Genomic DNA, 18,692 nt, shown 5'->3' with positions numbered 1-18,692 from the left:
TCTTATTGGAGCTCTGCTCTTTTGCAACTGAAAACAGGCTATCAGCCCTGTTTTTCAGTGGAAGCAACTGAGACCCAGGCAGGTTAAGGGACTTGCCACAGTCACATACATGGCATGGGAAACCCTAAAACTTGGCGGGCGTACTTATCATTTTCTCCCCTAATCTCTCCACCAAAGGCAAGGAGGTTCTTCTGGGAAGGTGGCAGAAGTCAGTTTGAACAATCAAGGTATTTCTAGGTCAAACTTTATTCAAATAAATATCCTCTTATCCTAAGCAATTTCAAATCCAAGTGTTTTAAAATGATATTTATGGGTCTTTGTTCCCCAAATTTGTAACTCTTGTCTGGCTTCACTTCTCTGGCTGTGAGATATCTGTACTTCCTTGTCAAGGAGGTATTTTAAACCTAAGATAGCTAAACCTTGACTATTTGATCTCTGTTTTTGTTCTGTAAAATATTTTATTCCCCTATGACCCCCATCTCTGTAAAATATACTACCACGCACTCAGCTACTCAAGCACTCAAACTACAACTCCATCTTGATTCTTTTTCTCCAAGCTTGCATCAAATCTATCATCGCATTCTGTGCATTCTGTGTTGAAAATATAGTCTGAATGTGATCACCCTTCTCTATCACAACTATCACCACCACCGGTCCTCTCATTCCGGGTACAGCGAGTTCTCACCTTGACCACTCAGGAGGGTTCCAAGTGGATTCTTGTCCCTGCACAGTCCCTTCCGGACAGAACAGATAGAAAAATACCTTAAAAATAGAAATATGATTTCTTCATCCCTACCCCAGTTAAAATCCCCCAATGGCTCCCATTCTCTTAGTATAAAATCAGAACATCTTCCCACATTCTACGTAAGCCTTAAGGAAGTAGGCCATTCATACCTTACCTAGTGCTCTCTTGGTACACACTGCATCATCTTCCTTGGTCTTTCTGCTTCTCAGACAGGCCAAACATTTGTTCCTCCTCTCAGCTGGTTCCTTGGTGTGTTTCAGCCACAGTTCAAATGCCCATTAATTAAGAAGCTTTTCTTGATCCATCATCCTCCAGCATTCTTAATTTTATCACAGTGTTTAGAACTCTCACCAGTTTTTTAAAACTTGTTCTTCCAGTATAAAATAAAGACCATAAAAGAAATAACTTGATTTTGGGGTTACTACTGTGAAACTGTCACATAGAATCATGCCAAGCACATTTTAAACATTCAATAATTAAACAGGAGCTGAATGCATGCATAGATTCTATTGCTAAATCTCCACATATTTTTCAAAATATAAATTGATATCTTTAAAAATGCTCTTGAATTGTTGTACATTTATAGCTGGCACATTGTTTCTAAAAAAATGATTCATTTTAAAATTCCTGGTGAATACTCATACTTAACCATTAATATTTCATTGTTCACAGAATGATATACAGGAGGATTAGAGTCTTAATGACCTTATGGTTCTTTCAGAGAGAACTGACTAGAAGAATCAGTTGCAGGTTGAGCCAAACAAGTTGGTTCTATAACTAAACTGCATTTGACATGCAGTACAGACTTACTTGTGTCAAATTTGAGGCCCCGAATTCTTCACAATGTAACTTTGATAACTCTACTATGGCAGCATGAGGAATCTTGCAATCCTTGTGTTGAGGTTTTCTTAAGAATAGACATATACAGATAGCAGCAAGAAGAACAACAGGTAGCCGAAATGATAGAAATGGGCTCTCCAGAAGCTTTGAACTTGCATTTCAGCCTAAGCATGCAACGCCAAGGGACGCAGTGTGACAGAGTAGGAGTAAGGGCATGTGGCTCTTGACTCAGCTGCTGGCTACCTGTGCAACCCTAAAAAATTCCTCTTGGTTGTGTTGTTTGGCAGATTAAATGAGACGCTCTGTCTAAAGTACTACGAGTGCTGCTGGGGGTCTAAGTGACCACTTGATGATATTATTGTAATTATTATTTTGTCTTAATCCCTTTCCTTTAATAACACCCTGATTCCTTACCTGTTAGGGATAATTGCTATTTTACAGCATGGATCAGCTAAATATTTGAAAGTGAGAAGTACATTATTTCATATATTATTGAGAATGTAATAAATCTTCTTTCCCACTTCTTTTATTTAACTGGGTCTTTACAAATGCTCAGGGAAAACAAATATAATTATCATACTCACCTACAGATAAGGACATTGAAATGCCATAAAAAATCCCAAATTATACAGTCAGGATTGGAATCTACAACTTTCAACTTCTGGCTATTTACAATGCAAGGCAAGTAATGACTGCCAAGGAGATACTAAACAGAAGGTACCTCCTGTTCTTACCATACCTAACCTACCCTTTGTTCTGGAAGAGGCTAAAAGGCTCTGAAACCTTCTGAATTTACCCTGCTATTCTGCTGAATTGTAGGTTTGAGCTGTTCTCCTTGGAGATCGTGAACATTCTGAGAAACATGCTTTTTGTGTCCTCCAAACTTTGATTATCTTAGAACAAATCTTTCTCACTTCTAAGTCATCTCAGCTGCATTGTTTCTGCAGATTGTTGAATTAGTATTCTTTGGTCTAAATAACTAGGCTTTGTACCTCCTAACTAGTCCACATTCTTTCTCACATTCAGACTCTTCTTCCTGTGTCTTATATCCTGGCTCCACTAATCATTACTAGCTTTAGCTTATCAGTCCAAAGCCTGTTGTATTTCCTCTGAGTCAACATCTTATGACAGAGGAATTGATACCATCAAGACTTCATTATTCAACACAAGTATTGAGATCATCCTTTGTCTACAGGGACTCTACACAAAATTATATGCATGGATGAAGACTCATGCCACTTCGAAAAGGAAGCTGTCTTCTTCAATCTCTTCAAAACTTGTCCTCCTCCAAAGAATGATGCAGATGCTGACAATTAAATAAGCAGCTAATTGTCACCCTAGAATTATCAATTGTTTTCTGTTCCTTTCTTCCCCCTTATTTCCTAATCTGTTTATATATCTTTGATTCTGTATATTTTTATTTTACTTGTAAAATATTTGACATTAGAGTGACAGCAATTTCATTAAAAACTATTAACTTCCCCACATAACTATTATTTCCAATACATTTATAAGAAAAAAATACTAAAATAAGAATTTTTTTCTTGATTTAAGCACTACCCCTTTAAAAATCAAGCTGTAAACACAACATACGCAGGGCTATCCTTCTAAAACATATGTGACAATTGCCTGATTTAGGCTTTGGTGAAGCCCAAACCCATTGGTTGGTCTGTTATATAAGAAATTATCCCAATTTGCAGTGGCTTCTCATGCAGTTTGCTTCTACCTGCCCAGGAAGTGGATCCTGGATCCCTCAGGAGATTGCTGACCTCTCACAGTAATGTCTCAGGTCCCTGTTTCCTTCATTCTTCCTCAGATACCCAAGTTCTTCCTAGACATCATTGCATGTCATCAGTTAGAGTCTAGCCATCTTGAGCACACTAGCTTAGCCATCCACCTTTGGGGACAGAGTGTCTTGCTACCCTTCTGTAAGTGTTCTTCATCAACCATGCTGGCCTCACCCTTTGGTTCACAGGAAAGCAGCCCTCTGAATTAATTACAGACACTGCTGAATCCACTAAGGAATCTTAAGCTTGTTCTGAATGGGGAGCCCATTGGCACCCATATCAATGGTTGCTGTTCTAGAAAAATGTTGTCATCTAAGTCCCTGGAGAAGGGGGCAGTAAGGCTTAGGCAAGATTGTTCCCTGTGTTTCTTCTTTCTCTCCTTCCATCCTAGTTCTAATACTACACATTTCCATTGAGTGACTTACAATTTTTCCTTTAATATTCAGGGAGACCTGCTTTCTTCTTGGGATAACATTTTCCTCCTTTCCAAAGCAGCACATATGTTCCTGCTGAAAAGAAGAGCAGAGAGCTGTGAGCACTTGCTGTCTCCAAAGTAGAACAGAGCTTTGGAACACAAGAAAGAAAGAGCCAAGTCAGTGTGTGGCATCCAGTGAGGCCAGGCCAGTTAGGAGTTGATGGCACATAGTGTGGGATATCACCATCAGAGAGATGCGGGAACTGACTCATTTTTAATTCAGTTGACTGAGGATGGAATCTGGGTCACCTAGGTAATAGTGAGGAAAATAAGACAAAATAGGATTATCTAAGGATTGACATAAGAGAAGGGGAGGGAGCAGGGGGCAGGCTCCAGCTCTGGAGTCTTCAGGTACCAACAACAGTGATTTGAACAGAATTTGTTCCTTTCACATGCAAATGAGCTGTCTGCCACACAGCTGGCATCTTCACTGTTCCCCAGCACAGACAATAGGAGAGAAGAGACTTCTGAGAGTGCCATTGTTCCACACAGAGGTTGCATTTTTTTCTCTCCTTTCAGATTGTTCAATAATACTTAAATTGAGAACTGGTACTGGGTGTGAAGTTTATTTTAGCATCAATAATGTTCCCAACTAAAGAAGTAAATTTCATCTTCTCAGCCATTTTATGTTTCTTTTAAAGACTGACATGTTTCTGTTTAACACACACACTGTCACACACAAGATGTAATGACACATTTTTATATTGTTCTGTTATGGGAAAACGTAACAAATTTTATTTCGGGGCTTATTTCCCAACAATCTGAATCTAGTCTTTTGAATCAAGGAAAACACTTTAATTTATAAGTGAGTCGGTTGTAACAAAATTTAGGAACAGCAGAGCTTAAATCTCAATGTAGCAAGAATTCTGAAGCAATATTAATGTAACACAATCTTTAAGTTCCCTCATGTAAATTATTGCTATATTCCTTCAGAATTCATCTGTTTCCTCTCTATGGTATTAGCCTCATCCTTTCCCCAAGTTTTATTTGGATTTTATTATTAGAGTGTTGAGAGTCTTAAAATTCTCATTACAAAGCTAAATCACCACTGAAAAGACAGAGGACCAGAGTGAGCAGAATAATGTTTTTGAACATAATTAATTCAGGTTCCTAAATACTGAGCTATTGGTAAAATGAAGAGACATTCTTCCCTCTTGGAGATATGTGCTTTAATCTATAAACCTTGCCTGATTGATAAGTAAAAAGTGTGTAAGTGGAATTGATGGAAATACATTGTTGCTCTGGATATGAGAAAACACAAACAAAGGGCTGAAGCACAGTGCTGACTGTACATGGTAAATATTCAGTGAATTAAACACACCCCTACTTTCCTTGTATATCTCACATACTGTTTTAAATGAGAACCTACCCAAAATATGTACAATGTTAACATTTTATGGTTGTAACGTGGGATCAAAAGTATCTAGCTTTATTTTCATCTGCCTAAGGGATTCTTGCATTGGGGTGGCTTTAGTTGTCCATTCACTCATTCAGTTTGTGTTTGTGTGTGTTTGTAGATTCCTGGGGTTGATTTTTTATTTTTCAATATGAAACGTGGAATTACAGTTTCCTTCCAGAAACCTAAAATTCATATTGTCACAAATTAAGCAAATGTTATCCATCTTTTGAACTGGGAAAATAAATTTTTATTAACTCACTGCCTAAAAAGACAAAAGAATATAAAACATTTGAAACTTTCTAATCTTTTTTCACATCAAATTTTATACATTTATTTTTATTTTTCCAATAAATTTTGCTTATCTTGGTAGTTACGCATGGTCACATATTTATCAGAAAAGCGTGTTAATTAAAATCTCCTACACTACAGTTAAGGAGAAAATAACACATTTTTATTATATTTCTACAAAGATTTTAGAAATAGTTAACTGAGGGTAGAAGCTATTATTTGCTAAACATAATATATCTTTGAACCCTGGAGTCCCAGGTCTTATAAATATGTGAGTGGTGACTCCAATGACCTTGTCTTTCAGAGTGATGAGAGAAACATATGTTAGAGAGCAAATTTGATATATTAGAGAAGAGAATCAAAAGGCATTATAGTGAATGAGAAAAATTATAAAAAACAAGCTTGCATAATTGAAAATGAGAGAAGGCCTGAGAGAGGCAAGAAGAGATGATAAGATGTTACATTGGATGAATTACAAACTCTTAGTGATCACAAAGACTACAGAATGAACTTGGAAAGATGTATATTAACAGTCATAAATCAGTCCAGTGTGATGCAGTCACAGTTGTCTGAGATGTAACTGTAAGTAAATGGTCAAAAGTGAATAGAGTATCCTACTACTTGTATAATTCTCATTGTGAGGATATTAGTATGACTTAAAAGTATTGCACATTGTATCACTTTACTGCACGCAGTTGAATTATCATGGGATATAGTGTGCTGGGAAGTAGGCAGTATTGTCTTCTAACCTGCCTAGAGGATATGCACTGTAGAGGCTGATGTTCTTGGCTTTACAAAGTTGCTGTCTTTTTAACATTCCTAAGGGTAAGGCAGAGATGCAGAAAGGCAGAGGAAACTGAAAATAGGAAAGCATATTGTACTACCAAAGTAATTAGGGAAAGGGACTATTAGACTATTAAGTGTTCCATATATCTCTTAATGTATGATGTAAATTGATTTAATCTAAATGTAATCACTGGTGTAGAATGGTTACAGTGAAACCTTATAATGGAGCTCAATAATTTATTGGACTGGAAGCATAATGTAAATTGCTCTATCAGTTGACTAGTGGAATCTAATTTTCTGGAGTACAAAGAGAAAGAATATATATGTGACATCTTTGAGAAACTTGACCAAGCATTAAAAATTTGAGGAGTGAATAAAAAATTGCACTCTACACTGCAGAATTCTTCCTGAGATCCTCAAGGAAGGGCCTAGTTCCCTTAACAGGGGTAGTAACATATGAACTGGGTGATGAAGGGAGGCTGAAACTGAATTTTTTCCCCCCTAAAGCTTTGTGTGTGTGAGGCCACACTTCTGTGCTAGGATGCAGCCTGGCCTCCATACCATGGCTTTTCTTGCCCCTAATGGGGCTGGATTTACCTTTTCCATTTTCCTCAAGATGAGTCCATGCAGGGAGGATGCCAGGGATATGCAGTCATCGGGGTTAACTGTATGCAGTCTGTGCTATGTTAGCTGGAACATTTATCTTTACTTTTATTGTTAGAGGTTTTATTAACTTTCACAATCCCTCTTTGATGAAGGGACTGTGCAGAGTAGCAGAGCAAGTTCATGACCCCTGGGCCACCTCAGTTTTTAATTTAATACTACTATGAACCAAAATCTTCTGACTAAAGGCATGTTTACCACCATTCAGCCCCTTCTTAGAGAGTGAGTTGACCATTTACTATAGCACATCTACTAGGAGACAGAAAATAAAGCCTTCTGCTGTTGTTGGCTTCTTATTTGGTCAGAGGTGAAATGAAAATGCATAAGAATGCGCACCTTGTTTCACAGAATGAGATACATTAATATGCCTCAGGCTTTTGAAGTTAACTCACAGCCCAATAATGGTTTCTTTTTTCATTAAGTTTAGTGATACATTTTAAAGAAGGGAAAAGAAAAAATATGAGAAAAGGAAAAAAAATGGGTTTTTAAGTATGTATTTAAGTATATAGAAATAAAAGGGTACAAAAAATCAGTTATACAGTTAATAAATGCTTTTGTTGAAAAAGAATATCTTTATATAAAATTGGGATCAACCTGAAATATTTTGAGCATATTTTTAGCATAATGACGTGAGATAGATAAATCCATTTTTATGTTAATGATAACTATTAAGGCTAATAATAATAATATTGATAATGTTAACATAAAAGGGCTCTTATATGGCTAATACTCTTTCTGAAATACCTTGTATAGTCTTTATAACAAATATACAGTGTCAGTGTCCATTCTTTTACCTCCATTTTACATATAAGAAAATAGAGGCTCAAAGAGATAGAATGATTGGTGCAAAATCACATAGAGCTTTAGGCCTGATCTAGGTGCCAAATACAGTTTTATCTTAAGTAGGAAAACATTTATTTATCTTCTATATGCTATACTGTGTGGTTTCTCCTCTAATTTTAAATTTCATTTGGCTAATTTTGAGTAGGAAATTGGATTAAATTTTGTTAGATGACACTAAACCTGGATGGCGAGAACTGAAATAAATGGGAATGAAGAAGAAAAATGACCCTACTCTACAGAAAGAGGAGCTCTGAGAGTATAAGAGATAGATGTTTGGTACTACCATGTACTCAACCTTCCCAGGGCTCAGGCTACTGTCTCACCTACAGCCTGGCCTTCACATACTTGTTTATGCACTGCACGTCCAATGCAGGACTTAGAACTCCTTGCATTGTGGCAGTGCTGCTGTACTCAAAAGCACCTTAAGGAACAGTTGCATTCTCTTTCGACTTGATTATTGCTTGCCTCAGCTCTTTGAGAGAAGTCAAGAGACAATTTTAAGCTTCTAGCCATGGTTGTCCAGAATGATGCAAAGACTCTATGAACTTGAGAGAATAACATGATTTAGAAATTATGATGGAATGAAACAAAACTTTACACTTTCTTAAAAAAAATACACACAACAACAGCACAAGGCATGGTGGTTCATGGCTAAAATCCCTGTACTCTAGGAAGCCTAGTCAGGACGATTTCAAGTTCAACTTCTGCCTAAGCAACTTAGACCTTTTCTCAAAATAAAACTAAAAATTGCTAGGGCTGTAGCTCTATGGAAAGGCCTTGAGTTCAATCTCTGGTATTACATTAACAACAACAACAACGACAACAACAACAATAATAATAATACAAAACAATGATATTTTAAGGTAGATGGAATATTTGACTCAGGAAGAACCTTAAAGATTATTACTTTTTAGATTTTGGACCCTCAACTTATTAGAATTATCAAATCAGAAAACAATCCATTCTCTTCCTAAGGTCCACTAATAGCTATAAGCATCTATTGTTTATAAAACAAAAGTGGACAATTTGTACTCCTCAGGGCACATCTAGCAAGTGATGAAGTTTTGTTTTGGCCTTCTAGTGTTAGCCACACAGTGAGCTTTGGACAAATGCTTGAATCGGGTCACGTTGGACCTTCATTTCGTCAGGCAATGAATATGCATAGAGGTCCCTAAATGAAACAAACTCAGCTTTTGCATGGCTTTGTGGCTGACCTTCTCCCTAGATATTAAAGCTTCATTCATTCTTACCATTCCACTTGTTTTTTTGTTTTTTTTTTTTGTACTGGAGATCGAACTCAGGACCTTGCACTTGCCAGGCAGGCCTGGTGCCACTGAGCTACAAGCCCAGCCCACCATTCCACTTCTACTAAAGATTTCCTTCTGCCAGAGTGACATGATCCTGGGCCCTGCATAAAAGTCTCATCTAGGTCACTTGTAGAGTTCTAGCTCAACATCATTAGAAAAAGAAAGTGAACATGCACTCATGTTTCTAGTTACTGTAACAAAAGTAAATGGGAAAATAATCATCCCCTGCTCTTTTTATCTAAAAAATTTCAAATTATAGGATTTTTAATTGCTCATTCATTCTCTATCGTCATTTTTCCCTTTTCAGTAAAAAGTAGTCAATCAGTGAATCCAAGTACATTTGAATCCCAACCTATCAACATTGATTATTAATACTATTCTGGATTTGGGGGAATAAGTTTTAAATAGCTCAATTCAAAACAAAGCCAGTAAAAAGGCAGAAATAAAAGTAGAAAATCTACCAATGAATGAATAATTGCAGAGCAGCATTTGTCACTATAGCTCTGACCCAGATCATTGAATCTTAAAAATCAAACCTAAATAAAGCAGACACAAAATTTCAAAACATTGCCTTCTTTTAGTTTTCTAAGTCGAGGGAGGCCTTTTATACAAGGCACTCCAGGAGCAGTTTTATTTGGGTAATGTACAGTGATGAGGAGGGCTGAAAGATTGATACAAAATTTCACTTTTGAAAATAGATTTTGAGGTTTCATTGTTGGCACTAAATAATTCCTATGTAGATTAAATTTTATAGTGTTCAAATGAGTAATATCCCCATGGAGCCATCCACCCAGTCACTATTTATCACCCCTCCGTGGAGACAGTTTCAGTATGCATAGATCCAGGACATGCCTAGGTTTCACCTTATGAAAGCCAATGACTCATGCACTGGTTTGGCATTAGACCTGGCACCAGCATTTAAGGCGCTGTCTGAGAATGACTGAATCAATAAAAGCCATTTTACATAAATAACATGCATCAAATATTGGTAAAAACTAGTACAATGATAGCAGTAAACATCTTTGCATAGAAAATCCCATTCATAAAGGGACTAATTTCCCCCTTCCCTCCACCCTGACAGGTGAGTTGAAAAATTGAGGGTCTGAGAATCTGTTACTTAGTACAACAGATCAAGGAAGTGGAGGATCTGGGCCTACGCCTGAGGATTTCTGCCTGATCTCAGGCTCCCTCCAAGACATCTTGCTGCCTAAACCCTAAGGAAAACTAAGTGCCCTGCACCGTTAGGAAGAAAAGAGATAAGTGCAGTTCCCAATATAACTATTACTGTTGCTGTTTTCTATGCCGGCTTTTAGATGTAAAACGTAAGGAGATGCAAAGTGCCATTATTATTGTTTTTCCTTGCTCAGTGTTGGAGGACCTGCAGTTGGGGCTGCACAGTCTCAGTTGAATAGAGATTTTCTCTGTCCTCATGGGAGTGAGCCTGAGCATTTCTCTGATGAAATGGAGAACAGCTGCTCGCTTCTGGGAACTAACCACAGCCCACAGTCAAGGCTGATAAGAACTCTGAGAAGAAGGGACTTCTGAGCACAGGTGTCATGAGCTCATGAGACAGAGGTGAAGTTATCACCAGAAAGGGCAATGTGCACATGTTTGAAACACAGTGGTACCAGCTTTAAAATCCAAGGACAGGTATTTGTCAGCATCAGAAAATGCTCACTGTGAGCAGAAAATTAAGAAGAGAGATAAAATTAAAGACTTTCGTAAAGCAAGTATAGGAAGTGACCACCAAAAAACAGTAATGTCTAAATCTAGCCTTGGCCTTCCCTCCAGGGCTATGTCTCTGTCATTGAAACCTCCCATTAGTATTTTTTAAAAAGCGTAGATTTGTTAGCTTGAGTAAACAGAACCACAGTAGCGGGTCTGCCAACAGGAGGTTCTTTTGAGCAGAGGAGCAGTCAGTAAGCCAAGGAAAGAAGCAGACCTCGTGGGGCCTGAAGTGAGCAGGCTACCAGAGAAGTTGAATCATGTAAATACGAGCACTTCATGTTTCCAAGCTAGATCTTAATATGCAAAACCAAAATAATATTTCAATGCATAATTTTAAGGAACAAAGAAAGGATGAGCAGAGTTCTTCAAAAACAGTGAGGGTTAAATAAACTGTGACTATTAATTTTTCTACACATGGTCCTACACTCTCCTGTACTACTTGAGGCACATGGCTTAAATAAAGTAAACTTATGACAAAATGCCAGATAGAGCAGGGAATCCCAAAGTCTGGCAAGAAGAACTCAAGAAGTTAAATAATTGTCTGTGTTGTTTAGCTGTTAGGTCTGGACTAAAACCAGGCCTGTTTCATTACAAAGCTCTTATTTAAAAAAAACAAAACAAAACAAAAAAAACAAAAAAAAACCCCTCATTCTGCTCTGTAAATGACATGATCTCTAAGTGATTGAAAGATGATAATTACATCTGTAATTTTCTTTACTTTAAAGATTTAGGTGTAAGCCCTGTTACCTTTGTCCCAGTGGTTGGCGATCCTGTGCACCACATCAGTGCCAGTATATAATGTAAATACACCACCTTGATCACCTTCTGGTTCTCCCCAAGGTTCTTCCCAGAGGTTTGGATAGAGATCCTGTGGAATCCTGCATGCTAGCCCTGGAGAGCCAGGACCCAGGGCTGCTTCTCACTTCCCCAGTCCATAGTTCCAGTCTGTTTTCTATACCTGAAAGCAGGCCTAGAAAACAGCAACAATAGTAGTTATACTGGGGACCCTATTTGTCTGTTCTTTCTAATGCTCCAGAGTGTTTATTCTTCCATAGGGGTTAGGTAAGCCACCAGCTATGCTGGACTTGATCCACATCTGAAGAGGGTGTGGTGCATCATGCTGTTCCCTGACTTCAAGGAGAGAAGCTGCTAGCTTAAAAGGAGGGTTCAGAATAAATACATTACAGATGCACCCATCTGGGGAAACTGGTGCTCTATGTATAGCCTCTTGGTCATTTTCACAAACATATATTCATTGTAAAAAGGAGAGAATCAAAGGGCAGGGCACATGGTAATGAAAGAAGATATTGGACTTGGTAAAAAGGAATCTTTTTCTGGATTTTTCTTTCCCAAAAAATAATATGGGAGGGGAGAAAATATTCAAGTAAATATGGTATGGAGGCTGAGCGTCTGTAACTTGAGCCTGGAGTCTAGGGTAAAGTTCCTAACACGTGTGGCCCCCAGGCAAGAATTAAGTCACCCTGCTCCAGATTGCTCTCTCCCTGGCTGGGCATGAATTCCAGATAGAAAGCTTTGTTAACCCCTCCTGACACCCCTCTGTTGTTTGTGTGCTGCAGTGGTAGAATGCCCACTCTCTTCTTTGGGCGTGTATCTGACTGGAGGAATCCAGTTCTGGTGAGGAGGTAGGGAAGGTCCCAGTGTGCATTCAAACATTTGAACTAATGCAGCCAGTGCCAGGAAGGGACATCCTGCTTCGCTGGGTATGGATATAGCTCAAATCACCGTACTTCATCAGGGAGTGTGAATTGAAGTTGAGGAATTAGTGACCGCTTAAAATCGCTAAAGTCCCTGAGCAGTATGTGCATAGGCACACATGAGAGCTGGGATCTCAGAGCAGTCAGAACTTGCTTGAGCGGCAAATGTGGTCAGTGGAAATGAACTCTCAGTGCAGCCCACGACACGTGACTTCCTATTTCTGTAAGGTACTTCCAGAGGACTTCCTCTGTAAACCCAGCCTGGGTCCCAGGAGATTTCCTTCAGCGCCGTCTGTGGCTGAGTTTACTTTCAGCCTGGGACAGAAGTTTTTCCCGGAGATATGGTGTTAGTTTCTTTTCTTTCTCTTTTCTTTGCCTTTGGCAGCATGCAAGGATCTTGTGGCTCCTGTTTGTGATCGGAAACTGAATACCCTGGTGCAGATCTCAGTAATCCATCCCACAGAGCAGAGCCTGACAAGATATTCCAGCACTGAAATTGTAGAGGTGAGCGTGCTGCGTGCCTGCTTTCTGTCTCTCCCTCTCTCATCCCCCGCACTCACTCCCTCTCTCTCTTTCCCTCTGTCTATCTCCCCCACCCTCCCAGCAAACAGCTGAAATGAGTTCTTTCAAAGTCTGTAGCTATGCTGTGATTGTCATCTGTCATTTAGTAACACATAACAGAGGTTATTAAACATAAGCATGCATTGGTCACTTACCAGAACAAACACATGGATGAAGTACTCGTCTTTTTCATTGGAAGACCTTATTTTCCTTCCACACGTAGTAATTCCCACTCTGAATTCCCAAATAAGGAATAGAATAAAGAGAGAGACAAAAATCATACGGATTTTAAATGAAATGTTGTGAACACCTATGTTAGGGAAAAGGTGTAGTCATAGGAGTTTTAAACGTGTTATAAATTTTGCTCCTTTTCTTTTTTCCTTTGTTCTTCAGTCTAAATGTGGGAAACCTTACATTGTTTCCTGTGTGTATGTGTCTTTCAAAGTTCAGAGTTTTTCAAAGAAAGTTAGGTTATTAATTTGAGAAACTGTAATGTTTCCAGGCAAAAGGTGTATATATTACTCATCTGATGAGAGATTTCCTATTTACATTTATTGTTACTAATGTAGCATTCAGAATGTGTCAGGAGGAATCTCGTTATTGTGTTGGATCAGATTCAAAAGGGGAAGTATTTCCCTTTGGATAATTTTGTTATGATCACACATTTCACAACCTTAGTGAAAGACACTTAGTTGAACATCTGGGACTGGAGAAAGTGTACCCTAAATTCCTTCAGATTGACTTGTTTTATTTTTAGACTTTGAGCTGCATCTGTTTGGAATGAAGAGTTTCTTCCTAAGAATCTAAGCAGCCTGCCCCAGACCTGGCTGGCCCAGCGATGCCTGCCTGCTTTGATGCAGTTAGTGGAATCAATGATTCAGACTGAACTTGAGTCATTTCTATAATGGGAATGACCCAGATATTCATGTAGCCCTGAATCTGCTCTTTGGAAACTATAGATTTCTATGGATAATTAATGCTGTAGATGAATTAACAGAAATAATCTTATTCATATAAAGACTACTTGACTAAAATTGTTAATTTTATATGTTCCAAGTAAATTGTTTATGAAATATTGCCAAAACTTCAAAATAGTTTATTTATTTCTGAGTTTTCCATCACTTCCCCCTCAATACTTTTATTATGTTGAAACATCTATCATATGTTAAGCATAAAAAATGATATATGCTGCCCCATTTCAAAATTTTGTATTTGAATGTGTATTTTTTGTTGACTGTTTTATTCAGGACCTATCCCCAAGGGTCTAATACAATGTCAAGCAAATGTATTTGTTGAATACAAGAATGAATGAGTGAATCAATGAATGAACATTTGAATGAATAACTTGAGGTTTTAGAAATTTCCATAGACATGGTCTAAAGAACTCGAGCAAATATTCCCACGATAGGCAGTTTAATATTTTGTATAGACATTGAATATAAATTTTATAAAATTTAATTTTAAACACCAGTTCTCTAAAAGTAAATTCTGAGGCGTTGAAATATCCTGTGTACTGCATCCTGAGCTAGTCATTTCATAGTCCCAAATGCACCATATTTAGAGTTCTCTCATTAGTTTTCATGTTGGTCTGTAAAAAAATATCACAGTTGAACATGGAAAACCAAATGGGCCCTCTCAGGGCACGGTTTTCAGTGCAGTCATAGCAAAGAATGTGCAGCAGATTACCAAATGAACATTTTTGAGAAAATATCTTCATTTTAATTATATTGGGCAATATCTTAGATTATTTTCATAAATTACAAGTTAAAGCAATTAAATACCTTGTAAGTGGATTGACAGCTGGGCCTAAAGAAAGCTTCTGCATAGAATGAAAATAAATTGTTTCACAAGATTCATTATCAGCAGATCTGACAGGAATGTAAATCCATCTACTGTCAGAAGCTGTATCAGTTCTGTGAAGCCCTGGTCCTTGTTGCCCACAAGTGAGACTTGGCGATTCAGAGCTCTCTTCCGATAGAACTGTTTTCTAGAAGAACGGAGACCCACTGTCCTCCTGCTCCTATGTCCCTGCATGCTGCCCACTGCAGTTGCTGCCTGCTGGAATCCAAGTTGTCTGCTTGTGCTCTTGCAGGGAACAAGAGACCCGCTGTTCTTGACTGGTGTCATATTCCCATCCGAATACCCCATCTATGAGGAGACCAGCATAAAACTAACTGTCTATGATGTCAAAGATAAGTCTCACGACACGGTAAGTACATGCCCTTCTTTCTGTCTTTGAGAAAGAGAGTTACGCTCTTTCGATGTATTAACACTTCTGATGCAAGTGCCACTTTTCAGAGAACTTATTTGGACTGTTTGTACTTGCCTTATGTTTATAGGTGGCTGAGTATTTTTCAAATTAATTTGACTTATTAATACATTGGCAATTTGTTGGGAGCAACACCTTTCTGAATAGATTTTTCTCTTTTTCAGAAAAACCACTGACTTGATCCATTGGTTTACCTTTTTTGTTGTTGTTTTGTTCCTTTAAGCTAAAAGGGGTACTACTGTGGACAGAAAGTAAATGAGAGAGATTAAATAATATTTCAAAATGTTCTAGATGTAATGATTCTAAAACAGGGGTTTGACAAAATACTCTTACAATTTACTCTTTCACCTACTGTATTGAATCTATCGTTTTCTGGTGTTGTTACTAGAGGAAAACCAATAGAAAACACAATAAGAAGCACTAGGCAGAAGTTTTAATTGGCCTTTTTACCTTAAATGTAAAGTCCCAGGGGTCTTCTGTCACAGATACTTCAGTTTTCCTACCTGATTTGAATTTCCTTCCATCTGAGTCATCTCTCCTGGTTACATTAGGTACCTGGGAATGATTTCTAGAGCTCACACTTACAGTTCCTGGACTGGAGCGAATGCTGTTGGGGTGATGTTGAAAAGAGAGAAGCAGCCTCTTGGTTCATTCTCTCCCATGAGCATCAACTTTAGTGTGTAAGGCAGGGGAGCCATGGAAACCCTCATTACCCTAGACCATTTCTAGAGTAAAGCATGAGGCCGGAAAGCTTTGATGGCAGGTGAGGCATGGGTTCAAGAGGCTTCTGGCAGAAGCTCGGGGATGCTGCTAGGCCTGAAGAACCACAAAGTACCTCCTACTATGGGGGGAAAGGCAACTTTACAGTCTGCCCATACTTAAGCATTTCTGTTTTTCTTGTGATGACTCCTTTTCAGTTTTTATTGCAAAGCATATAACATAGGTAGAAGGAACTTGCATTTAGTCCAATGCTGGGGATATTTAGTAGAAGAAAAGTAATCTATACTGAAGGCATTTTCACTCATCTTAGTCCCAGAAAAGTTCATTTTACTCTACAACTGTAGAATAAATTATCAACTAAATGCACAGTGTATACATGGGATATCAATATTTGAGGGATCTGGTTCATTTATTAATGAGGCAGGTTCTATGGCCAGTCTAGATTTATTTCTCTTACTAGCTTTATATATCTGGGAAAGTTAATTTTTGGTTTTTCCAGTTCCTTTTATAATATTTACCTTGTGGGGCTGTTATAAACATCAAATAGATTCTATGTGGTAAAATGTTTGGAAGCCCAACTTCTACTGAGTAAGTAATAAGTATATGTTGTGGCTATTACTGCTATTATTATTCTGACTACTGACTCACAGTTCTTCATAAGTATGAAAATCAAATAAGGAAATAAAATTATTTTCTGCATTTACTAACTTTGTTATTCTTAAGAAGTCTTACATTTGTTGTTTCTATTAAAATTACCTTCTTTGAAAAAGAGGCAAGAATTTTGGTTGACACTGCAATGGAAAAATATTGGCTTGGGAGTTTTGTCTTTTCCTTCCCATTCCTCCTGATTGCTGTGACTGTTAAGTCTATGTGTGGAAAAGTAGCAGTCTTGTAGTGGGACATCTGGACCAGGTTTGATGGATTAAGCACAAGGCCCCACATTTACTGCCTTTCATTGTTTTTGGTACTAGGGATTGAACCCATAGAGTCCTTACTGTGTTGCAACCCCAGCCTTTTTATTTTATTTCTTTTAAAATTGTAATAGAATATTTTGCCAAGCCACTATTTGCCCAGGGTGGGCTGAGACTTGTCTCAGCCTCCCAAAGTTCTGTGATTCAGGTATGTACCACCATGCCCAATGCTTTGTTCTCATCTTCTAATCTTTAAAAAAAAAGAGAGAAATGGATGGAAAGGAAGAAAATTTACAAAGTTGAAGAGTATGGAGAGATCTAGTTAAAATGGAGGTTGATATTGAATCATACAGCTGTACAGAGAAGTAATAAAGCAGAGAATGCTCCAGATGAAGAGAAAGCAGGCAAAAATCATGGGATTTTACGTTTGGCAATGCATATGATTAAACTTAACCTTCCAACCGTCTAGGGTACAGACAGGCCAGAAACATGGACGGAGCAGTGTTAGAAGAACATTATGCTACAGAAATGCAAATGTCGCTTCTAAATGCATTGATTTGTTAAGTATTTAGAAAAATCAGAGTAAGAAATATTAAATACCAAAGGTGTTTTTAATCCCCTTTTATCCCCTTCATTTAAAATATGTGTGCACATTAAAGCTTTAGAGATAAACAAATTGCTTACTCATTAATTATGCTTTGTCTTGACTCCAGTTCTAGAAACTAATTATTTGGGGTCTTTTAAAGACTTTCTTCCTTGATCAGAAGTGTTAATCACATAAAAGTATTAGATGAACTGAAACCCCTGCTGTGAAATAAAATTTTTGAAATTTGAACATACTTAAGAAATACAACCAACTTTCATTTACCAAATGCTGTTAATTAAAGCATAACCTCATCCTTAAAATAGCTAACAATTAGCTCTAGTGAAGGAAGTGTAAATAGAAGCACAGTTCATTAATATTCTAATAGTCGCTATGTACTTGTAGTCTTTCTCCTGGCATCTTGCTTTTTCTCCTGTCTTATGCTTTCTTTTGGGATGGGTGGTAGGGGGAGGAAGCAAGTGCTTTGAAGTACAGCTTAGATAGTAATTGTGAGCACTTAACAACCTAAATACTTTAAGAGCATCAACTTTCTAAGGCATAAAAATGAATTTGGGAATATTTGTATGTTTTGGAAGATTAATGAATCGTATGCATGTACGTATATAAAAGTAATTTAAGTCTTTGGTTCTAGCGAATAAATTATTGATGATATTAGACTGACCCAGAATAGTCAGTTTTGTACTGGTTAAATGCTGTTTAGCTGAATCAGCTTACTTAGTTTTGTGTTTTCCTTAGCTTGTGTTTTCCTATTGAATTTAATATTCCTTGATGATAACAGTCAAATAGACATGGTACTTTGCTATTTCATATTCATTACATGCACACTAGTGTTAGATGTTTTTTAAAAGAAATGGCAACCTTTCCATTGGGTCCTCGATGCAGCTACTACCTTGCTAACTCATTGTTGTATTTTTTTAAACAACTGAGCCTAATATTGAATATCTTTTGACTTCAGCAGAAATGCAATTAATCATCATAATAAATGAGAGGAGTGTAATATTGGTTCAGAATGGCTCCTGCTTCCTTCTCTACATCCACCAGCTTCCCATTC

The 18,692-nt window shown here is 37.7% G+C and overlaps 1 protein-coding gene across 26 annotated transcripts in view; it reads left to right on the top strand.

Moving 5' to 3' along the window:
• The window catches only part of Inpp4b (inositol polyphosphate-4-phosphatase type II B), a 1,082,298-nt gene that overhangs the window by 744,753 nt on the left and 318,853 nt on the right, over nt 1-18,692 (top strand). For all 26 annotated transcript variants that reach the window (XM_087193385.1, XM_087193387.1, XM_021247702.2 and 23 more), the window contains 2 exons: nt 12,962-13,080; nt 15,230-15,346. In XM_087193385.1, the coding sequence (XP_087049511.1) occupies nt 12,962-13,080; nt 15,230-15,346 (236 nt within the window). The remainder of the gene's footprint in view (nt 1-12,961; nt 13,081-15,229; nt 15,347-18,692) is intronic.

Source organism: Heterocephalus glaber, unplaced genomic scaffold (assembly GCF_053883595.1).
Source record: "Heterocephalus glaber isolate CG9 unplaced genomic scaffold, H.glaber_assembly_v1.0 deba00001587, whole genome shotgun sequence".
Lineage (NCBI taxonomy): Eukaryota > Metazoa > Chordata > Mammalia > Rodentia > Bathyergidae > Heterocephalus > Heterocephalus glaber.
The sequence above is the reverse complement of the archived record's forward strand: the minus strand, read 5'-3'. Positions and strand labels throughout refer to the sequence as shown.